The sequence below is a fragment of the Athene cunicularia genome, assembly GCF_003259725.1.
Source record: "Athene cunicularia isolate RWA chromosome 8 unlocalized genomic scaffold, athCun1 chr8_part1, whole genome shotgun sequence".
NCBI lineage: Eukaryota > Metazoa > Chordata > Aves > Strigiformes > Strigidae > Athene > Athene cunicularia.
In genome coordinates, this window is record NW_020799109.1 from 19,280,292 (window position 1) to 19,305,280 (window position 24,989).

A 24,989-nucleotide genomic window follows, 5' to 3' on the forward strand; every position below is an offset into this window, starting at 1 on the left:
AATGTTTTTAAAAGCTTGTACTCCTCTGCCTGCTCAACAAGCGGCGGGCGGCGGCCCAGCACGGGTGAGTGGGGAGGGCTGGGGCCAGGCCTGGGGCGGGAGGGGCGCCGGTGTCCGGCTGCAGTGCGAGGCTGTGAGGCCGGGGTCGGCGGGAGCTGCGGCCGCCCTCATCGGCTCTGGGCCTGACGGAGGGGCAGCCCTGTCCCCGCTGTTACGGGGCGCTGCTGCCCTTCCCTCCTCCCGGGGAGGTGGCTCCTGCGGAGAGGGGTCAGGCTGCTTCCCCCTCCCGCCTTTCCTGAGGTGCCGTCGGTGCCGCTCGCGCGAGTTTCCGGCCACCGCCACCTTCTTACTCAAATTATGTGCGTTTTCTTCATTTTCCCGACTGTGAACTACTAGTAACGAGCAGCTGACTTCTAGGGATGTCCTAGGACGCCTGATCTGCATAGGCAAATAATGGGCCCCAGCTGTTATTTTAACGCTGCCGTGTGGCAGTAAGGTACACGGATAAGAAATTCAAAGAGGGAGTATCTGGTTATGTTGTCTGTGAGGATGCCTTACTGGTATATGTGTGCGAGGGTGTGTATTTGTTAATCTATGAAGCACTTGGGTACCATAAGGTGTGGCAGACAAAGAATATACCTCAGACTCCATCCTTTGATGATTTTTAGTGTGTTTGTGGCTGTAGATTATTGACCATGTGCTGAAGACCCAGTATGTTACACCAGTACAGTTCTATATTTGCGTAGTTGCTGCAGACTTAACTATTGTGCTAGACCTAGATGGTGAAATGGATTTACTCAACAGGCTGGTAATAATGTACCTGTCATTAGGCAGCAATCCAGTTTTATTTTACCTAGTTCCTTTCATGCACACGATATTTTCAAGAGCTTCATTAAGTCAGGTAATTCTGTCATATAACATGTCAGAAATTGACATGCTGCTGACAATTCATGCATTTGCTACCTTACATTGTTTACATGAGAGTATAAACAGGAAGATCACAAACTATTGCTGAGAGTTGCTCTTCTATCAAACTTGTAGGGAGGGATTATATTTTTCAGGTATATCTGCTTAATTTAGTGAAATACCATTGTAAAAAAGGAGAAAAGCTATATAGAACATAGAAACGGTGAGCTGGGAGTTACTGACACTATAGTGCAAGGTTTTCACACTTAGTATATTATAATGGTGTTTGTAAGAAAGAATAGGCCATGCAGATGTTCTGGAAACACCTTCATTTTAATTCAGATCAAGAGTATTGTTTTAAAGTGAATCTCCCGATTATCCATGTTTACCTTGCTCTGCCTTTAAGGAGTGACCTTGGAGCACACAAACTAGATTATGTTGAGATTGAAGCGCATCTTTAAATGTAGATCAAAGTCCAGTGTAGTTCTGAAGTGTATTTAGTATATCCCCACTACTGGTAGCATTCAGTTAACAGGAGCAGTCTAGTACTTGTCCAGAGTAATCTCCCTATCCCTGAAATAAATATAATGTGGGTTCTGGGTTGTCCCCATAAACTGTTTTGTTTGCAGAACTTCTGATGTTGATCTGTACGACTCGACAGTGGCTATGCATCTGTTAGCTTGAGAGTCAACACGCTGAAAGTGAGTGTACGCCTTAATGCTGAAGACTATAGTTGGAGTGTGTCATTTCAGTATGAATCTTTGATTTTGCTAGGTACAGCGTTAAAAATATGGGGCATTCATATATATTAGGTGGATCAAACACTACTGCAAGGTTAGTGAGAATTGGAAAGTGAAGATAGTTTATGAATTATGTTGCAGCTGAGTCAGCAGTTGACTGGAGTTGTGAGATCCTGACCTGATCTGTCCCTTTTCCTCTCTCTGTACTGCAGTCCTTCTGATTCCTCATCCTTTACGTCTGTCATCTTCCTCTCTCAAGCCATTTTGCATTCTCAAATCTCTTAGAAATGCAGTTGCTAAAATAAATACCGTGCTTTCAGACGATTGTTCCACTTGTTCCTATGTGTTTCTTTCTTTACACTTTCGAGTCCTTCGCAGTTTAGGTCTGTCTTACTACTGATACTGTATTGTGGCCATAGATTCCAAACTTGTAACATCCAATATTCGGTTGTTTCATTAATAGCTGTGTTGCTGCTTGAGTACTATTTTTGAGGATGGGTTTTGCCCACTGGTCTTCGTTCTTTTGTCCATGTTTCCCTGTGGGGCAGACAGGACCTTACAGAATGCTACCTATCAAGACTTGGCAGTAGGTAAGCTACATTGCCTATGCCACCAGCCTAGACAAAAGCATCCAGTTATTACCATTGCCTCATCCTCCTTTAGTCTCATTAGTTCATGTATCATTAATTTCTTAATGCTTTGTTGCTAATGTAAATTATAGCATACTTTTGGGAAGTATTGTCATTGTGCCAAATCTTTATGTATTCCAGCATACTTGTGCTGGTATATGATGCTGACATATAATAACAAGTGGTAAACCTTTCTGCAGTAATAATAAAAATCTTCAGGGCCTGATGTACCCTCTAATTTGTGTGTTATATTTCTCTCTGTCTCTTTGAGAAGAGGGAGAAATTGGGAGGCTATGGCTGTCTTAAATCTGTTTACTTATTTCTGTGAAGAAGAATTTCAGTTGCCAATCTAGATAGTCTGGAAGACTGGTAGTACATCTGTTTCTTGAGGTTAACTGAGTAAAATATGGGAGGAATAGTGGTGGTTTAGTTTTATATGCTTGAATTCCTTCATTAACCTTGGTATATAGTGCCTGAAAATGTTGTGTCATGTTAGTGTGAGATGAATTTCAGCTTCTTGAGTTCTGGAGGGTGAAATTGTAGTTTTGATCTTCCAAAGGGCAAAGGTGAATTTGCAGACTTGAATATAAATGGCAAAACACTGGCCTCAACATGCAAGTGAACCATGGAAGTGTTCTAGTACAACTGTAAACTTTACCTGCAAAACTTTTTATTTCCTCTCATAGTTAATTTAAGAATACACACTTATGTATACATACTCCTAATACTTCTATGTTCAGAATAAAGTAGGCTACTATAGCATGTTTTCTTGGAATAACTGTCTGTTTTCTGTTTTGTGTGCTTTATTTTAAGTTTTGATGGAGTGACAGTAAGAGTTCAGTATCACTGCTGGCTAAAGTTGGAAAGTAAAATAACATGTAAGTTTAAAAAAAAGTTCTTTTAGCAAATAAAATGTGTTAGTGTAACAAAAGTTGTAAAGACTTTTCATATTGAGTGTGTTAATTTTGATATAGAATAATGTTAAAGAAGTGATAGCAGGAAGGAAAGAGGAGGCAACTTTCACCTACTTTTCTACTGTCAGACAATAGGGGCAAGGTCCAGTACAACTCATTTCAAGTAGTAATGTATGAATAATTAAGCTGTATATGTTATGCTAACCTACCTTAGTAGGTCAAAGATCACTTAATTAGTGCTAGATGGATTACTCACAGATGTTCTTCTTTAAGACCTATTGCATCACTCATCAGTTTTGCGGAACTGAGAGGCGGTATCACTTGCAGTTTATAATATATTTTAGCCACCGTTTTCTAAAATCCTCCAAAATTGAATGACATAGAACTGTTTGCTTATAGTAACTTGTTAGTGTTCCATGCTACTTCCTTGGAGTAAAGCATGGAAAGCAAAATGCAGTTTCTCTATTTAAGTCCTCAAAAAGTCTGTTTCCTTGGAAAAAATTTCTTCTTAGGAGGGGGGAAGTTGTTATATGTAAATGAAATTATGACTTCAGTTGTATTATTTGGATTTTTTTAAGAATTATAAGAAGTTATCTTGTTTGAAAAAGTACATTATCCTGGGTATATGAGGCAGGGAAAACCAATCATGACTAATCCATCATGAACTATTCCTACAAACAGAGAGACTCCAGCACTGATAATAAGTGTCTTGACAGTTGAAAATGTTGATTCCATTTAGGGAAATGACTTGTAAAATCTGTTTTAAAGGCCAGTGGTTCTATTTTTTCCTTTCTTGAGTATTAGCAAAAGGTTTATAGAGTAGAAAAATGAAGGAAGACCAGCAGAAGTCAGGTCAGTATTCTTTGTACTTTGTCCCCTGTCAGTTAAAATAATGAAAACAAAAGTTTAATGCTCAAGACTTTATTTTCCCAAGTAGTAACATATATTGAAATAAAACTTTGAACTGATCTTTACTATTTTCCTAAAAAATGTTTTGTGCTGTAATACAAATACTGTCTGGTTGTGTGCAAACACAAACAACAAATGTTTCTCTTTTAACAGCTGCTGTTACCAGAGTATAGCAGTTTGTTGCTACAGATTACTATTTTAAATGAACACAGATGATCTCAACCTTAGTGACAATGCGTAAGTGAGGGTTATAGTTCATATGTATGTCATATTACAAAAAATCACCAAAACTGTTCAGATGCTGGACTCTTCACCTCCTTTCCCCCTAGCCTTACATTTCTGCTTTGGTTCACCTAAACATCTTAGTTTTTTAAACAGAGACACTAAATACATATTAATATAAACACTCAAAAGATGGTAAATGTTGAAATAGGGTTGTACAGGATAGTATTGCAAAATGAAAAAAAAGCCTGTAATGTACAGCACGTGTAAGATAAAATTAAGTTCTGTGTTACCTTTCACCCACAAAAATCTAATACCATGTCTGTATTAGACGTTACTGCCTTAAACAAGAAGCAGGAGAATATTGCTTAAGATTTGATTGCTTCAGAAAACCTTAAGGGGTGTAGCATAAACAAGCTGGATATTGTCTGTTATCCCTCTAGTGAGAATTGTTCCTGAATATCCATGTAGTTTAAAATAAAGTACTTGCACAAGTATAGAATGAACTTGGATTACTTTCAAAAAGAAGGTATTTAACTCATACAGCTTTCTGCTGGGAGAAGGGACTGAAAGGAGTAATAGAAGGTAATTAGTGTAAACAGCAAGATTAGGGAAGGGGCATAAACAGAATGGAGTTAGTGGGAAGGATTTGTAGTATAGAAAGGTGACAAAAGATTTTTAGAATCCGCTCCCAGATACACTGGCCTTTCCTGTCACCCAGCTGTGTCCATTAGATTCCAAGAGGATGCTAGGGTATGGACATTTTAATTTTGTATAAATTGAACTTCTGAAACCCAAGTGTTTAGCATCCCTCCTGTGGAGGTAAAAAAAAGCATAAGGGAAGAGCGATGTATGCTTGGGGCTTTAGAGGTTAGACATGCCTAAAGCAAGAGGAAAGGCTCATTTGAGTTGAGAGAGGTCTACAGAGTTGTTGACATAGTGTATATCAAATAGGATTTTACACAGTTCATCTTAGGTGACACATGACCTGTGCACTTGCCTGTCATTGGGCTTCTCAGCTTTTTTTTTCTGTCAGAGTGGAAGTAGATGTTCTACTTATGTCATTGGCTGGACTGCCCATGAACCTACAGTTTGGTGGTGATTGATATAAGTACGATCAGAAGTGATAGACACGTTCAAACTTGGATGAGCTTTCAGATATAACACAGAAGTTTCAACATAGCAAGTGGCAGTTGTAATTTGAAGTCATGCATTTTTATTCGGTTCTTGTATATTTAGTTTATTATTTTCTTTTATTAGTTTGCCTCATTTCTTTAGGTTCTGAAGCTGTTTGGGTGAGTCTTGCTAGTGTGCTTTGCATGAAGGGAGCTGTTCTAGTCCCCCATGACTGACAAGAAGGGTGAAATTACATTGCTGCAGATTAATGGACTGATTGCATGTATGTTAAAGCTTTAAAGGGAACCTGTGCTGCTTTGTGAAAAGATGGCAGGTGTAAAAAAAAACCCAAACAACCCAACAACTAACCCCCCAAAAAACCCCTAAACCTCTATGCAGCCACATTAAAGTAGGTTTATCCTGAACGTGACTGTTCAGTCCACTAGTTGTTGTATGTGCACTAGCATTTAAAAAAAACAAAACAAACAAGAGACAAAACATCCAGATAGGATTACTAGAAAATGCATCTAAAATCTAATCTTGTAGAAAAACCTGCCTGTGGCCCAGAAAACCTGTGTTCAGCTGGAGGGTATGGAGACAGGAGAAACCAGATGACTCAACCCTACTAGCATTCAGACTGCCTTTGTTTTGGGCCTGGATAGTTAATTAGTGGTTTCTGTCTTAAGTTACATAAAATGATTGCTGTCTAAGCCAAGATCTAGTGTGTGTGTACGGTGTGAAGCTATTTTCTTTTTCACTTTTCAGGGAGCTAGCTAGAAGTCTTCTTCCAATTATCCATAAGGGACTGCTCAGGCCAGAGGACAAGCTTGTGGAAAGACTAATAGATCTAAGGTTTTTCTTTACATGTTACTTTGTTATTGAGGTGCGGACTTCTACTGAGACTTATAATTTCCTCTGCAACAGTTCTGCTTTGCCTTATCTAATGTTTGTGAAAACTTTTTGAACTTGAGCAATTCAGAGCCCCAGCTTGCAGTGATACAGCTATCTCTGACCTCAGAGTCCCCTTCTTGGTTGCCTGAATGCATTCCCCTCATTATTTTGGTTATGCTGCAACTAGCTACCAACCTAGAGCCAAGAAATTGTGCTCTTGGTTTCTGTGTGCGCTCAGGGTGTACTGTGTAAATGGGCATGCTTTTGAACTGTGCCCAGGTTTTTGAGTGAGGTTACTGCCCTTGACCTGAAATAACTGTACTGTTGCGCTGTTCCTCTGTGTGGGGTATGCAGTATGAAGCTACATCTGCTAATGAGTGTGCTTATGAGCAGCACTATGCTGTTCTCCTTATAGCTGTTATTTCTTCACACTGTAACAAGATACACTGTTGCCTTCCATCTTTAGTCATTCGAATTGTGTTCTATCTTTACAATGTCTCAGTAGTATCTTGACTGCAAAGCTACCCTGAAAACTACATGAATAATCATGAACTATTACAAAATAATTATCTTGCGTGGTTTTTTTAAAAGGTATGAAAATTGCCCAGTGCCATTCTAGAATGTAAGGTCTGCAAAATACAAATACAAAGGTTGCGTAGAGGTAGTAACTCTCTGAAAAATCCACTAACTGAAACAGATACCCTTCTTTTGCACTAGTTTGAGCAGAAGCTATTCATCCTATTCTACAGAAGGAAGGTAGCATGACCTGGAATTTCTTCCTTTTTATTTTTGCAGTTAAGTACAGCATAACATTTTCAAACCCTGATTTCCTTTTCACCTGTCATTAAAATGGAAATCTTGCTTATCTCTCTCTTCATCTGCAGTCCTTGTTATGCTTAGCTCAGTGTAGATTGCTTCCACTGAACTTTGTACTGGAGTGAGACAGGTATTTTTAAAGACAGTAATCCTTTAACTTTTTCCTGTTTGCTAGTAAATACTGTAGAACTAGTAGTATTCCTGAGACCTTTGAATAACTAGACTCAGAGGCCTCCTGGAGGCTTTTCCTAGTTCCTCAAATCACTTTCTTCCTCATTCCTGTTGAGGATAATCCTTTTTGAGTAGCTACCATTGTTGCATATTTCTTTAGAGAGAATAGCTTCACTGGCACAGAGATAGAGTTAAACCCAAAGACTGAGTGTTGTGACCAACACTTATTTGGAGACTGAAACTGCATGGTATTATCATCAAGTTTTCTGCCTCCCTTCTTGTGCTGTGCTGCTGGCCTCAAAGTAGGATCAGCTGCCAAATGCCTGTACAAAGTCCTGAAACTATTAGTTTCTTTAAAACATCTTGCTGCTTTTGGCTGATCTTGTTTCTTGATGTTGGGGAAGGGTGTTTTGTTGTATTGCCAACTGTCTATTAGTAAGTACTTGCCTATTTACTTATCTTTAGCAAGCTGCTATTCAGTTACCATGCATGGGTGAGTGAAAAGATTGGTGTAGTTGTGCCAACCCAGTATTGCTAATAACTTTCTTTGCTTGTTGCATGTATGTTTGCTGTAAAAGCTCTGTGTGGTTAAATAATAGGTAGCAGGCTACATCTGAGATGCAGCTTTTACTAAAACTTCTTCAGGTGATACATATCCCATTATATCTCTAGCCTGTTCATGGGTTTTGTTTTGTTTTTTTTCAGAAAAAAGTAAACTTTTAGAATGATTTAGGAGGTCACTTTATCCAAGTGTTGCTCAAAGCAGGATCTGAATTCAGACCAGGTTGTTGAGGGCTTTGTGCGTTCAGATCTTGAAAACATCCAATGACAGATTCCACCATCTTTGCACAATTTTTTTCAATGCTCTTTTATTGTAATAGTGATTTTTCTTTTTTTTTTTTCTTTTTTTTTTCTCTTTATATCCAGTTAGAATCTCTCCAGTCACTTCATCTGTTGTCTCTCTTTCTTGTGCTGTGTGCCCCTGTAAAGAGTCTGGCTCTGTCTCCGCAGTGGCCTCTGAGGTAATGGAAAGCTGCTATTAGGTTCTCCGAGTGCTGCTTTTTCTCCAGGATGATAAAGCCCTCTTCCCTCAGCTGCTTCGTACAGAGCTAGTGTTCCATCCTCTTGAGCATCTCAATGGCCCTCTGCTGAACCTGCTCAAGTTCATCAGTTTTATTTTTTTATACTGGGGGTCCATCAACAATCGTAGTATTTCCTGTCATAAATGGTAACCTTCCTAAGGACTGTCTAAGACATTGCTGTAGTTAAAAGTGGCTTTTCATGTACACCTATTGTAGTCACTGAAGTATTAGTTTGATTTGAGTCTGACTTTAAACACTGTGAGCACAGAGGATCATTTTGAAAGAATGCTTTGTTTTGATTATCACGAAGGTAGCAGTCAGAGGAAACACCATTAAAATTGATGTAGATTAAACTCATGCTGATCTTTATATTTTATTACCATAGATGGTCTCATGAAGCAGATTAAAGTTGTTGGGTTTTTACTTGTTATTATTTTAATAGGACTTAGTCTTTATAGAAGCTCCTTCTCTCCCTGTGCCCAATATAGAGGAAGAATTTTACAGAATTACTTAGTCTAGGTATTCTGGAAGTCTGTTCCATAGATTGATGATCTGAATCAGAAGTACTTTATATCTCACCCCACATGATTTGTTCTTGGCTTTGTGTTCTGCATTGCTGCAGAGGGATTGCTGCATTGATCGTGGTGGTCTGTGGATGAAGTCCTGATTTTGAAAGTAGAATTTGATTTACTAATTGCTTTAAAATTTAAGCCTGAGATTGTGTAAGTTTGGAGAAAGACTTGACTAGTGTAATAGTAATACCTGCTGTATATAATTAAGACTTCTAATGTAAAAATTTTAAAGAAACTATGCAGAAACACTTTTTAAGTGTTCTTTTGTCTTGGAATATTCTGTGTTCCTATCCTTATCCAAAACTATTATCCAAATAGATTTGACTCAGTGTTAGAAATATTTTAGTACCATAATTTTAATCTTTTTTCTATATATTGTTTGGGTAACACTTTTCAAAAACCTCACGGTCACCATCTCTCCCTGCCTGTGAGGGCATGAAGGAAGCTCAGAAGTGAGAGTCTTCCCATCATCTACTTGCTACTTAATGAATCTGTTATTTCATTACTGTATTAGCAGGTATTTTTTCATAAATCCCTGGCAGTAAACTTAGTTTCATTCAGGCATCTTCTGTGTGGAAAAACTGAAAAGCAAGCTGATGTTGGGGAAGAGTTAAGTTAGGTAATTTTGCTACACAACTCTGTTTTATTGGTACAGTAAGAGCTTGGAAGAAAGGTAGCTTTTATATTTCCACAGGTTGTATTATTTCAGAAATAAATTAGAGCAGTTCAGTATAAGAGTTTTTGTGTAGTTTTGAGTAAATATTACTGTATTAATTTGTGCTTGACTCCTTTCAAAATACTCTCAGCATATGTAAACTGTCATGGTTCAGTTTAAAATCGCATTATTATTTTTAAGATGCAGTTTGGCATTTGTAAATTAAAAAATGTGGTAATTTAGTTTCCTGGATAAGATTGTTTTAGGGTGTATGCCTTTTTTTTTTTTTTTTTTTTTTTCTTGTAGTCTTTGTCACCATATCTTGTTTTTGTTTGGTCACCTAAAGCAAGGTCCTCTGTTCTCTTAGTATGTGTAATATAACTATTGAATTATGTTTGATAAAATCTAATGCCTCAGGGGAACTAATGGCTTGAAGTAAAAAAGCAACACAAATCCAGGGAAGGGCAGGAGGAAATTCTCAGGGCTTTCTGCTATAGAAGGAAAAGGGAGGAAATCAATGGTGAACTGTCACTGCACAGTTCTGATCTTGAGGTAGAGAGGGACAGAAATGTGTTCCCTGTGGGACATGTTTCACATCACTACTGAATCTAGTGTTATTCTCATTCAGACTGTCTGAAAGTTGTTTTTACTTTTGGTATCTTCAGTTGTCACAGCCAGTCCAGCTTCAGCCACCAGCTTCAGCCACATACACACTCAGGAAAGGGTTTCATTGTGAGTACCTTGTGATGAAGTGAGAATAACTATACGAAAATTCAAAAGTAGAGCTATTCTGCAATTTTATAGGAGCTGCCTGAATTGTAGCATTGATTGAATAAGCATATGATGAATTGTACTGACCTGAGCTGTATCATAGCTGTTACCTTGCCACATCATTAAGTCAAGCATGAATAGCGCTTGAGCTTTAAGGCAGTCCTGTGATAATAAAAAGCACAGTTAAATCAAACTGGAGAGCAATACATGTGGATAGGGTAATCACTAAAGCTAACATTGCAGTAAAAGGCAGCCTTATGTTTCTATTCCAAGCAGTCCATGTGCTGTGCTGCCAAACAATGGCCCTTATACCAGAGGATTTATTTGCGGTAGAGAATTTGGACAGCATATAGCACTTAACCTTCCTTCACCAGTAAGGCTTGTGATGCTCCAGCGTGAAGTAAATGAGAGGTCAGGAATAATAGAGGGCTTGAATCTATTCCAAATGTTAGAGCTCTCTGCTGTAACCAGATAGTCTTGTTGTATTCTTGCTGACTAATTGAGGGTGTTATTTAGTCTTCAAATTCAATGAGAATGCAACCACAATTATCACCAAAATAAGTTCTACAGTAGTATAATGGGGCCTGGAGTAGTGCCAGTAGGTATCAGACTGAAAAAATCAGACTCTTGAAGGAAAGGTTGTTCAGTAGTCACCCCGTGGAAATTTTATTCCAGGCAGAACTATGGCAAGGTTTTCTGTTGCAAGTAAAATGCTTTTACTTACTAAAATAACAATGATTTACTTTTTTTAATAGCAAAAGCAACACTTTTGGTGCTATGTAGCCCCATTTATTTTTCTGTTTCTAGATAATCCATAGTTCTTAGATGATTGCCTTGGGGAAGTATTAGTATTATTGAAGTATTAGTCTTGTTTTGAATTTGCTTTTTTTTTTTTTTTTTAGTTTTGAATTTACAAATACTTGATTTTTATCTCAAGCTTCATAAATAAATTCTAATTAAATGTGAGTTCACAATTAAATAGAAGATCACTATTTCTGAACAGCCCTTTTTCTTTAATGGATAATCAATTTCAACTCGGTTCACCCGTTTCAGCTGCTGAATTTCTGTATGTAGGAAAAAATGCATGAATAAGTACATCCGAGGTGTTCAACTGCCAGAATAATTCTGGGCCTTATGTTCTTAATATATTACTGTTTTAATGTATTCACTTCTGATCATTTTAAAGCTGAAATAGTTGTGTATTATGAGTGTTGTGACTTCAAACATTGGCAGGCCTTGAAGCAACAAAGCTAGGAATTATTATAGCATATCTGGAAGAGCAACATACTTTTATTTTGCATCACAGCAAGTTATGAGTCATCTAGGGAAATGCCTACACAGTTTGATAACAACTTATTCACACTGAAGAATACTGTTTTTCTGCTAGTCCCAAACCAGATGTGATTGGTCTGATCCATACTCAAGGACAACTTTAAAAAATAGGTCAGTCTTTTGTACTTTGAAAAGTTACAAGATGTATTCAGAAGTGTGTTGTACCAGTAGTACATTGTTCCTATGTCACTAGGATGTAGTCTCTTAACTAGATTCTTACTTTGCACACTTACTATTTCTGCAGACTTACTTCCATCATGGCCTGATTTAAATGTTATATCTCTTCTGAACTTCTAGTAAATTATTCTCCCTCAATCTGCCCTCTGCTGCCCTTCATGTTCTTTGTTCTGTCTTTTGCACAAGTAGTCTTACAAGATTTTTATCTTCTCCTCTCAGGCTTCCATCTCATCATTACCTTTAATTAAGTTCTTGTTAAACTGGCATCTCTCCCTTCTCACTTTCATGGTCTCCTCCTTCCCTTCTTTTCTCATATTCTTCTGCTACATTGCCTCTTCTTTTCATAATAATTACTTCTTTTCACTGGTCACTGACATTCATAGTTCTTTCTAATAATCATAAATTAAAATAGGCATGGTTTCATCCTAGATATTTTCTTTGCAGAGCTTAAAAGCACAAGTGTGAAATGATGTTGATAAAGTTGTGGGATAACTGGTTGTGTGGCAGCCTGCAGTTTTGATGTAGGTAGGAGCAGTGCCTTTCATAGTTTCTGCTTCCCTGTAATTTTCTAGGTGCTGTCTCAAAAGTATATGAATACTGTAGTCTTAATGCAGCATGCTCTTAATGTTTTAGTATGATGGTTGAGAAATAGTAGGTTACAATTTAACATGGTTAGCTGTCCCTTTTAAACTACATAAATACTTCATCTGCTTATCTGAAGCTTGAATGTTCAGAAAGGAAGAAAGACAAGCTAGAACTCTCTTATATCAGCTTGCCTTTCTTAAAAGGAGAGGAAGGAGAATAGCATTGTAGTTTTGAATGTTTGTTTAGCAGTAGTCGATAAATACTTTTCCTCTAACTGTTCTGTAAAATGTAAGGGAAGGGAAAAGCACAGAATAAAAACTAGCTCCCCTTCCAGTGCATGCCTTTGCAGGAACCTGGTTTCACAGGATCTGACCTTTTTTCCCCTGCAGCACATACTTATGAACAAATAATATTTATATATAGTAAAATGTGTTATTTGAAAGTCAACTATAATGCAAAACAAATCTGTGTGGCTTATGTAGGTAGTGCAAAACATCAAAGTTGGATTGCTTGGATTGCTGAGTCTGCTTTGTTGTAGTTTTCATATGTGGTCAGTGGAACCATGTGGCCATGCTTGCAAAGTATATGTGAGAAACACAAAACACTAGGAGTTCATGGTACAGAAACCAAGGCAAAGAAAAACTCAGAGATGGAAGAGGGAGGTTTAGTTTCCCTACATGAAACTGAACACTGGAAGGAGTAAGGTTTCATTGAAATTGTATAAAAAACCCACATAAGTTTGACATAAAAGGTAGTCTACTGTGAAGGCATTGTACTGCTTTGAAAGAAATAGGGATATAATCCCAAGCTTTCCTTTTTGTCTCTTCTGTGTAGAGATCAAGACAAAGAAATGTGTGTTAATAACAAGCAAAATACTATTTTTTTTCCTCTACAGTAAAAGAAGTGGAAAACAAGCATTGCAGAACAATGAGGTAATTCTTTCTTCATATAATATCTTTTAAATAATTTTAAATAGTGGGAATTTTTTTAACTTTAAGTCTCATAATTGTAGTTTTATTTTGGACAGAATGATGGCTATGGTGCAAATGTCATTTGATACTTTCAGACTTGCATTGGTGAAACAAATGAAAGAATCAGGTTAATCAGACATGGCTAAGTTTGACTGCATAATATGTGCTTGATGGGTGCCATATTCTTTTTCATTTCATTGTCCTTTATGAATGTTTAAGGACTAGTGGTGTAAGTTTGGCTGTATGCGTAACAACAAACAGTTGCCTGTAGACTTGGTATGACTTGTATTTATTTGCTTCTTATTTAAAAGAAAAAAGTATGGAAGAACGTGTAGAGTCTGGCAATTTCTAAAAAGCACTTCAGACTTCTTGTAGGAGGTTTGTCATTTCCCTGGTCTTTTGTATTTTTGTCAGTTAATTTATTTGAAAATGGTATGTTATAGCCCTTTAAGTCCAAGTTTTTGCTTCATTTTCAATAAAATATGACAGTTATCCCAAAGGACAGATCCCATGATTAGGAATATTGGGTCATATGATGGTATGAATAGATAACAAAAACTTAAGGCTTGCATTGGGTAAAGGTGTATGCAAGTATCATGTTAGCTTCTAGCCAGGCCTTGACTGCACTGTATGTTATAAACACTTGTATTCTCCGTAATTATACCTATTTGTAAAAATTGTAACTAGCTTTCTTTTAGCCATGTTAGGTATAATTATACTGAGTGAGGAATTAAGTCTTAAGGAAAAAAAATGGTAAAGATGATACTAGAATTAACATAAGTGCAACACAGTAGAAATGGGGAAGAGATGAATAGAGAGGAAGAATAGGTTCAGCTCAGGCATCAAATATGTTTAGTCAGATACTTCTAGAAATTTCATACATCAGACGTGCTTGTCATTTCTGTTATATAAAAGCAATAATGTGTAGGGTCATGCTTCATCAGGCCTGTAGAGTAGTCTTTAGCTCTTGGGATTGCTTGGATTTTTGGGTAATAATTTTAAACTAAAATACAGCATCCTATCTGGCTAGAATTTTAAACTGTAATTTGCACTGACATAGTTTTTTGAAAAGGGCAGGACTATAGTTGACTGTGTCCCGTGAAAAATGGGTGTAGGCTCATTCACAGAGTGTTTAGAGTAAATTTGTGTTTGCAAATTGCCAGCTTGCACTTGTTGCCCATCATGTTGCATATGTAAACAGTAAGTGAAGAGATTAAGTTGGGCTTCTTGTGCAAGTTTCTGTGGTTTAATCATCCTTGGAAATAAAAAAAATAGAGTACTTGATATGATTGATTAATGGTGAATCACAGACTAACTACTTTCTTTGTCTTTCCTATCCTGTCTCCCTAGGTTTTTCTTTCAGGTTTCCTAAGCATATTGCAGTATTACTATAGGTATTGAAAACCTATGCTTCACATGAGTCTTGGGTAGCAAAGATAGCAGGATTAGGACTTGTTTTAAGTACGCATGTATGTGCTTTTAGTCTGTTTTCAGGCCTGAATCCTTATGTCAAACTGTGAAAGGAAAGAAAGAAAAGATACCTGGACCATTAGCTTGTTAAAAAGTATTCAGGTTAGTCAGGACAAAAGATAGGGTTATAAGGAGTAAACAATGTCACTGACCCAAATATAAAGTGTTTGGGTATAGGAGGATTTTAAATCTGATAGATTTAGCTCATTAGAAGTGTGTTGCACTGTTTTTTAGAAGTAAAGGAATAATAATAAATTTTGGTTTCACTTGAAACAAGTTGGGCTGTGCAGTCAAGTTTAAACCATTGATGGTCTAGACAAATGATGGAAGGCATCTTTAAAAGTACTGGCTGATCTTGTATTCTAGGGACAGGCAATGTTAAGAGATGGCATATTGCATTATAACTTGTAATTGGATGTTTTAAGGCTGTGATCTGCGATGTTTGTGTATAACTTTTAACACATTTGAAATAAATACTATTTTGTATCATGGCAGCTACTTCCTATTGTAATTTGTTTTGATAGCTTCATTCTCGTAGTTAAGATTTCTGTTAGTTGTGAGGGCATATGCTCCCAGTTCTTACATTTCATTTAACTTGTGTGAGCAAGTCTTAAATTGGAGTGAAATACTGCAAGTGCTGCAGAAGGAAGGTAGTTGTAAATAACTTATATAGGAAAAATATCACATGAACATTTAAATAATAATTACTGAGAAAATCTCACTTTTCTTGTTCTATATGCAGCAGAAAGAGGGAAAGAAGGAGCGAGCAATGGTGGACAGAGTGTTTATTGCAAGAATATGTCGAATCCTGAAAATAATGGTACCTAGAACACTTTGTAAAGAGGTAAGAATTGCCTTCAGTCACAAATAGAAACGAGCATTTTTAGAGTCAAGTTTTCTTTCGTGATTATATCAGAATTTAAACAAAAGCATATACTTTACTTGAATAGGACTAAATTGTACTACATGTTTTAAAATAGCAAGATATTAATATAAAAATCTACATGTATGTTCAGTTGTTAGGTCACTAAAAAGTTGCATTCTTGTTTCAATTACAAGATAAGCCATTCACTGTGAGCTAATACCTACTGTCTGTAGCATAGCTTTTAAAAGGGCGTCCAGTTTTTGCTTGATTTGATGCAAGGTAGTGTGCTTCTCTGTGCAAGTGCTTCCTGTCTTTAAATAGCATGCTGTTCATCCATAATTTTGTTTTTGTAACATATTTAGGCCAACCCTTATTAGAAAGTGAATTTGTCAAAAGGTCTGTTAGCATCATTTCAGGAAAGCTATGCAGGCTAGAGTTTAGCAAGATAAAATTGTTTGCCTCAGCATCTTTCTCATGCTTTCCAGGACACAAATTTTTTAAAAGAGCATTAGCTGACTCGGAACTTAAGTGATGAACTGTAATGTATTAGGACTTCAACACAGGTCAGGCACAAAACCAATGAATTCCAATATACAGAATGTAGAGGAAACATGGCAGCCAGCTGGCCTGGATGAACAGGGACCTTTGACATCTCATTCTCAAAAAAGAGGTACGCAGAAGGTAGAAGCATGGATGAGAGTGCCTCTGAGAGTCCTGAAAGAGCTGGCCTCCATCATCTTCAAAAGATCATGGCCATCAGAAGAGGTTACTGATAATGCCCCCAAAACCAAGCATCACTCCCATCTTTGAAAACAAGTATATTGGGAGTTACAGGCTCTCAGCCTCACCAGATTCCTAGTAGGGTTGTGAGCAAATCCTCATGGAAGCTAACTTGGGCTACGTGAAGGACAAAAAGGTCATTGCAAACAGCCAGCCTGGGTTTATGAATGGCAGATCATGCCTTACTGACTTGGTTGATTTCAGTGATGAGATGACTGGCTGTGTGGATAAGGGGAGAACATAGGATGTTGAATACTTTGATTTTTAGTGAGACCTTGAGACTAAGGTCTCCCCTAGGACACTGACAGCCAAACTGAATTGGCTGGATGAGTGGACAGTGAATGGAAAACTGGTTGGACTGTCGGGCTTAAAGGTTTATGATCAATGACACAAGGTGTAACTGGTTACTAGTGGCCCCGTTTTGAGTGGGGACTTGGAGTAGTGACCTTCAGAGGTCCCTTACAACCTATATGACCCTACGCTTATAGCAGAAAGGTGTCTCAGAATAGCAGTAAATTCTTTATCCCTGCAGTCCTTCATCTCATAGGATGTGTCCAGGATACCTATCAACCAAATACAGCTTTTTAAAAGAGGAACTTTCTCCATAAAAATGTAATCAGTATTTTATTAAAAATATTGTATGCTAATGTGTTTCCTGCAAAGTAAGCAAGTGTTATATTAACTGGGGGCAGCAGAGTAATAATTTTCTGCTAGATATGGTTGACCACTTACTAGAAAAAAGTGGTGAGTTTTATCCATTGTTTAACTGTTACACTTCTGTTTTTGTACTAGACAGGTTATTTGCTGCTTATTGCTGTGATGCTGGTAGTCCGCACATATTGTGATATTTGGATGATTCAAAATGGAACAGTCATTGAAAGGTATCTATAATCTCGTTATTTTTAAACATTCTCATGTTTAACAGAGAAGGTTGTCAGAACACATTCAGACATTTTATAGCTTTCTTATTTATATAAACCAGTTGGAAAACATTTAACTGCAGTTTGGTGGGGGAGAATCCTTAGATTTTTTTTAAAAGAAAAAATTTAAATTTAAATCAACTGGGTTTTTTTCTGCTGTTGGACACATTTTTTTAAAATTTTTTTTTTAACCAGAATTTACGTATTATGAGTTCTTTTGGTTATGTTTTGTACACTGAAGACTAAATCTTATGTTGATCTGAATGTCCAAGAGGGCACTTCAGAATACTGTCATAGTGTTTCTATGTCATAGACTCAGACATGTTGCTTGGATATTAGGACTGTTACTTCTTCCTACTGAGCCGTTTACTCTTTAGATTAATAAACACAATGCTTTCAGTCTTAACTGTTTTAGAAAGCGTATTCTAGACGTCTGATTATTATTGTTGCTCTTGTTGCTGATTAACGGAAGTCAGAATTTTTCTTGAAGTGTGAATTCATAATGATACTGTATGTATTTTCATGAGAGACTTTCAGTGCTTTGTAGAATGGAGGGACTGCTTTGTTTATCTCTTTTGAGAATCTAGGAAAGCAAAGAAGGAAAGGAACTGGTATTCTGTGACCATGAATGCAGTTACTGTGGGAACAGAAGGGAGATAATGGCTTAGTTTGTCACTTACCACTTAACTTAAAGAAGTATGTCATACTTGATCCTACAGCTGATACTACAGATTTCCTCAATCATTTTTTTTTTTTTCCTCTGTGGCCCACTGAGAATTTATCCACTTAAGACATGTTAGTTTGTACTTTCTTGTTTCTCTTGTAACTGACTCTTAGCTGGTGGTCATTTACAGTGCTATCATTGGCCGCAGCAGAAAAGACTTCAAGAGATACTTGTTCAACTTCATCGCCGCAATGCCTGCTGTAAGTGCTTTTCTTGTACTGGCATTTTTAGTAGAACATATTTTAAATGTAAACTAAGAATTTGAGGAAAAGATCTCAAATGAGTGTCATAAAACCCATGCAAATGAGTTGTTCTACGTGCAGGTCTGTATTAAAGTGCATGTCATTTTCTGGCTCCAGTGTGTGCATTATCAGCATGTTTCCTTATTGATTGCCACTGTTTTTCTGGCAGATATGTTTAGGTTTTTCAGGTTGGTTTTGTTGATGAAAATTTTGACTGATAGCTTAATATGCCATCTGTAGTACTGCATAATAACATCTTATGGATTGGGTGATGTTTTAACATTGTAAGTTTGGGATTCTTTTGATACCATTGAAGATGAAGATTCCTTTTTAGTCATTAATTTTTGTATTTCTTACAGCTTCTTCTGAGATTTGTTATTTTTTTAACACCCTTTAACTTTCCTTCACCTTGTCAACATCTCTGACCTTCACCAGATAGAAATAATTCTTACTACCTAATAGCTAATGTACTTGGTTTACAATAGATTTAGAAACAAATTGATCATAAGGTAGTGGTTGTCAAATGGTGGCTCTCTTCTAGAGCTAATCAGAAGAGCTGAAGATATGCTACATGATTGTAGTTTTATATTAAATCTTTTGATATGGTGGGATCCACTGGGAACTGAGGTTTTGAAAAATGTAGACATTGGTCCTGCAGATGCTATATGGTTGGTCTTAGGTGTATTAATAGTATTACTGACTTCAAGGGGAGAATTCACCTGTTCTAAAGTGTTTGCACAACTTATGCTGCAAACTGATCTAAGTATATTAAACCTTAGGTAAATATTGAAATACTGTCTCTTATTTTAGATCTCTTTGGTGAATAACTTCCTGAAGTATGGTCTAAATGAATTGAAACTTTGTTTCCGAGTAAGACTTACCAGATACCTCTATGAGGAATATCTTAAGTAAGTAACACCTTGTTAATGTCTAAAGGTTGTAAAAACTAAATTGATTAAAATCAAACCAAATCATTTTAAGTACATAGTAAGAAGGTAGCAAGGTGCTTAACAGGTTATGTGTACTGTTTAGAAAGGCTTTTGATTGCTATTAACTTGCAGTTAAGAATGAGTGGCTTATCCAGGTTGTATATGGCACAGATAGAAAGACAGGAAAGTTGGCTCAATTGGAGCAAAAAAAACCCCACTGTACTGCTTCCAATACTGGATCAGCTTCCAGAGTACTTCACTTGCTTTCATATAGTGCTAATAATGCTGCAGACTGAATTGGATGCATGAACTTGAGTAGCTGTTTATGCCCTTCTGCACTAGATTTTGGTTGTCAGGTGTGGTGATGCGGAGTTTGTGAGGGCTATCTAATGCTAAATGAAACAGCAGTGTAGAGGAGCATCGGCGTGAGCTTCAACTATATGACATCCTGGAGCCTAAACAGTTCTGCAGGATTTAATGTCAGCACAAACTGTGTTGGCTCCATACAGTTAATATTTGCACATTTGCACTACTTTCCATCTCAGTTGTATGAAGCAGGGGTGTTCCAATTCTTTAAGATCCCAGGTAATGAATTTTTCCCTGCCACTTAGTTGTTGTTTTGTTTCAGAGCTTATACATACTACAAAATGGGAAATTTGGACAACAGAATAGCTAATCCAGATCAACTCCTTACACAGGATGTGGAAAAATTCTGTAACAGTGTAGTGGACCTATACTCGAACCTTAGCAAGGTAAGTGTTTTCAGAGAGTAATAGCTGTGGACATTTAGGATGTGATGTCAGAGCTCAAAACAACGGCTTGTATTGCTTGGAGTATGGCACTAAAAAACCTGTTTACGATGTTGTATCGCTTCACATTGTGTGGTTTCCATGACCTCTGCTAAAGCACTGTTGCAGGTTATTATAATTTGTATTAAATTTTCTTTTAAAGAACGTAGCACATTCTTTTGCAGTTGAACAGTGATGAGTACAATTTCTCAGCTAGTTAGGTTTTTTAAAAAAAACCAAACCCAACTGGCTAGCTCTTAGTTATGTGCAAATATTATTTTGGGTAGGGAGGTGTGGTTGAATAAGCATTTCCCTTTGTTTCTGGTGTAAATTTTAGGGAGTTCAGATAATGAAGTTTTTACTTCATTATTCTTACTGTAGAATACTTTTTTTTCATGCTATGTTGTTCATACAAGGAGAAGTATAAAGCAAAACACAAGATGATGTGTTCAAAAACTTCTGACTACAAAACCTGTAGTTCAGCTGCTCTACCTTTGGGGGAGAGTGTATGGAACATGATTTTAGCACTTAGTTTATGTAATAGGTTAGCCACTATTGTGCAGAGCAATGACTGTTCTTGGGGTGGTTTATGGTTCTGAACCATTTTATATTTGGTTTTTGTTGGTATTTTAATGGTTTTTTTTCTATACTTCTTTTGCAGCCCTTCTTGGATATAGTTTTGTATATCTTCAAGCTAACAAGTGCAATAGGAGCTCAGGTAAATTGAGTGGGTTTTTTAGCATTATAAGTAAGTGTTCTCTTCTTTGGTTATGGCCTTGTACCTGTTTGGAGTCTGAGGAAAAACTCTAGATGTTAATTATAGATTCATCCGTTGTTTGAAGTAGTATACTGAAAATATGCTTTTACACTTACTGTTTTGTATGCTTTAGGCTCTCTATCTTGAGGCAAGCAAAATAAAACCCAGAATTTGCAAGCATTCAATCAACAACAGTTTGAGGAAACAAGGAAGTCTTTATTTTCTTCTAGAGTTACTTGGGAATCCCATTTAGTACAGTATGCTTCTGGCTGCTTGTATCTTGCATGACTACCATTTAAGGGAGGAAGTTTTTCTGTTTCTCTGTAGCCTCTGTAAAGGAAAGCCATTCTGTGCATGCAGCTATAAGACCATGATACTTCCACACACCCCCCAGTAAGCTGAATAATTTCAGCTTAGCCAAATGATGCATTATCAAAAATATTCAGGGGTTGACAAGAAGTAGCTCTGGGACACATGATATAGATTTTGGTGAAACAGACTGCAGTAAGGCTTAGCTGAACCTATTTTCCAGTCTCAGATGTCTTTGCATTGTTCTCTGTAATACTTAGTTATTGCAGGCAGTGTATGCCAATTTCAATTTATGCCTTTGGTTTTATATGCCACACTTCAGTTGTATTTAAGCATGCTTCATCTATTGAAGCTTAGGATCCAGAAGAATAAGAGATCCCTACCAGGACTTCTTTAGAGAGGCAGGAAATGTGTCTGAGATACATGGATTAAAGAAGGGAACAGGATTGAAATACTGACTGCTGAGACAATGTAGCAAATATAAGAGAAAAAGAAGTAGGTAAAAATGAAGAAGGGGAAATGAGGAACAACCAGGAAATTATTAATGAAATAAGCTAGGACAGTAGGACATGGAGATCGCACTGGGTGATGATAAAAACCTGAGTACAAGGCTGGGATGGGAAGGTCATGTGAGGACAGGAGTTAGTAAAATTACTAAAATGGTATCTACAACACAAAAGAAAGGAATGTGATGGGAATTGCAAGAGTGATTGACTTGATAAGTCACATGGGAGGTGAGAATCAAGGGATTCATGCTGTGAGTTTTGGATACAGATGTTGCAATTTGAGACCATCTAGATGGTAAGCTTTTATTCTTTTTTGCTATTCGCAGGGTCCAGCTAGCATGATGGCGTACTTGATTATTTCAGGTTTTTTCCTTACACGTTTAAGGCGACCAATTGGCAAGATGACTATCATAGAACAAAAGTATGAAGGGGAGTACAGATACGTCAACTCACGGCTTATTACAAACAGGTATTGATTTACTTGGATAGCAAGATATAAGTGACAATGTAGTACTGTGGTGTAAATGGAATCTGTATGTTAAAATATATTCAGAAAGTCTGATGCTATCAGTTCTGAGCAAAGTTCTTGCATGTTTATGCAGATTATTAAATAATTCTTATGTGCATTGTATTCCTTATTTGAAAGACAAACTGGAGTATAATAAGCTTATGTTCTACTGTTGTGAAAAAGTACAAACTCTAATTTCATAAGGTACCTGAAAGAGTTATATTCCTGTGTTTTATGGCTGACTTTTTCAAAGACTGTCTTTAACAAAATGAAGTTCCATTCTTTGTGGGTTTGTGGCTTTTTTTTTTAGTGAAGAAATTGCTTTTTATAATGGAAATTTGAGAGAAAAACAGACTATTCACAAAACCTTCCGTAAACTGGTAAGACTTCTTTTATCTTTTAAAACATTTTAGGCAAAACTTCAATTAATTTTATCATGGTGATTCTTGACATATATTAATATATAGATTGAATCATAGTGGCTTGGTGTTTATGCTGCTACAGTCATTAGATTTAAAGATAAAATAGTAGGCTATAAGCAGTACACAAGTTTTTTGACAGAACGGCCTTTCTCTTGCCACTTACTTCATTTTCACCCGCTGCAACTACTGTTCTCTGACTGCTTAGTTTTCAGTTGTAGGTTGTTTGATCTAGAGTGCAAGTCTTTGCCAGCAGGGACACATGTGCAGTGCTTGTCAGAGTCACAGGCTGTTGAGGTATCAGTGACATACTGAATAACATGTTTCAGATCAAATATCTGTAAAATAATAAAAGACAGTAAAACAGTTACTGATACAGTTTGACCTTTTTTCTTCTTTAACTTACCAGGTGGAACATTTGCATAATTTCATCCTGTTCCGGTTCTCTATGGGTTTCATTGATACTATCATTGCCAAATGTAAGTGTTTGTCCAATGCTAATGGATTGCTAGAAATAACAAAGTGCTAAACTTTCTACATGAGAATGCTCTTTTTATTTTCTTATTGCTTCAATTAATGTGTAGCTTAATATTTACTCTTAAACTGCAGACCTTGCCACTGTGGTTGGTTACCTGGTTGTTAGTCGTCCATTTTTGAACCTGGCTGATCCTCGTCACCAGAATAGTACTCATGCAGAACTTTTGGAGGTAACTATAACAGAATTAAAAGATTTTCCTGACTTTAAGTTTATTAGTCCACATAAAGAAACTTTCTTCTACTGTAGGATTACTACCAAAGTGGAAGAATGTTACTGAGAATGTCTCAAGCTTTGGGCAGAATAGTCCTAGCAGGCCGTGAAATGACAAGATTGGCTGGGTAAGCTTAATAGTAGTTGTGTAAAATAATCTTACTTAAAATTATGTTGTTTCTGTTTCTCATCTCATTGTACAAAACTGACTGTAGAATTAAAATGAGCTTATATGCTTTGTTCAGTGCAGCACCCTAAAAATCTAGAAATTGAAAACATTTTATGCTGAAAACATACCTGAGGATGTGCTAATTATGTCCATTATTTGTATCTGTTATTATTTGTGTCTGAATAGTAGCATCATACAATTCAAATGTTTAATTGAAAAGACATTGTCAAATGCTTGTAAATCAGTTATGTATTGATTATTTACCAACTATTTTTATTTACATCTTAAGAAGAAATGTTGTCAAATATTTGTCCATTGCAGGAAAAGGTTCTTGTAAACATTGTGAATATTGGACTGCCTCAGTGCAACTTTAAAATGTAAACATTCTGTTCCTGTTCTGGGTTGAATAACTTTTAGAGCTATGGATTTCTAAAACTTATGAAGATTAATTACTTATAGGGGTTGTTTTGTTTTGTTTTTCAGTTTCACAGCTCGAATTACAGAATTAATGCAGGTTCTGAAGGACTTGAATAGTGGCAAATACCAGCGTACTATGATATCCCAAGAAAAAGGTAGATGTGACGTAATATGCAGTATGTGTGCATCTTTGTGTAATGTTCCAGTCTCTAACACTTTTTTCTTAATTTAAGATGTAGATAAAAAGCAAGCTTTGCCTTTGATACCTGGATCTGGAGAAATAATCAACACCGATAACCTTATCAAGTATGTTTACAGAGTTTCCACAACTTCAATATTTTTAATGTAGTCTGGCTTTTAAGTTCTTCCCTCTACTACTATTAATAGGGGTTTTAATACACATTATTACGATATGCCATTCCTGTTGTACTGAACTGTATTTACAAATAATTCCACCTCACTCCCACTCAGCATTTCTACTTTGTAAATTCCATCCTTGTCCTCACATGTTAGCAAAAGACATAATATGCTGTCTGGACTTAGCCTTTTTGGTAACACTTCCTGCTGTCCTTTGGCATATGACTTTCCAGACCATTTCTTCTTAAAATCTGTAACCAACATATTTCTATCCCATGATGCAATTCAGCTGTAAAGATCAGGGGCAAGTCTGTATTCAGTTTCAAAATATTTGCTTGTATTTCTGTATGCTTGGACAGTTCATTGATGTACTCAAGTAGCCGTCAGCTCTTCAGTTCTTTACAGTCTGAGGAGCATAGTATTGATATAGTAGTACTACTTAATCTCTTAATTGGCTTTACTTTATGCTTTTTAAATAGCCTCAATCTGGTCAATGTGGAAAGCAGATAGTGGAGTAGAGGGGAAGTGGGTGAGGAAGAGGGCAAGGAGAAAGGAGATGATAGAGCTATTTTTGTTACTTTATTAAAAACACCCCCACACCCCCCCCCCCAAAAAAAAAGGG

The 24,989-nt window shown here is 36.8% G+C and overlaps 1 protein-coding gene across 1 annotated transcript in view; it reads left to right on the forward strand.

The window, feature by feature from the left end:
• The first annotated feature begins 26 nt into the window (after positions 1–26).
• The window catches only part of ABCD3 (ATP binding cassette subfamily D member 3), a 32,362-nt gene continuing 7,399 nt past the window's right edge, over positions 27–24,989 (forward strand). Inside the window, exons 1-15 of the mRNA XM_026853821.1 lie at positions 27–64; positions 13,384–13,420; positions 15,672–15,773; positions 17,367–17,455; positions 18,349–18,418; positions 19,271–19,368; positions 20,018–20,141; positions 20,839–20,895; positions 22,076–22,218; positions 22,568–22,637; positions 23,086–23,155; positions 23,286–23,383; positions 23,461–23,552; positions 24,077–24,165; positions 24,244–24,316. Of these exons, the coding sequence (XP_026709622.1) occupies positions 15,699–15,773; positions 17,367–17,455; positions 18,349–18,418; positions 19,271–19,368; positions 20,018–20,141; positions 20,839–20,895; positions 22,076–22,218; positions 22,568–22,637; positions 23,086–23,155; positions 23,286–23,383; positions 23,461–23,552; positions 24,077–24,165; positions 24,244–24,316 (1,148 nt within the window). The 5' untranslated portion in view covers positions 27–64; positions 13,384–13,420; positions 15,672–15,698. The remainder of the gene's footprint in view (positions 65–13,383; positions 13,421–15,671; positions 15,774–17,366; positions 17,456–18,348; positions 18,419–19,270; positions 19,369–20,017; positions 20,142–20,838; positions 20,896–22,075; positions 22,219–22,567; positions 22,638–23,085; positions 23,156–23,285; positions 23,384–23,460; positions 23,553–24,076; positions 24,166–24,243; positions 24,317–24,989) is intronic.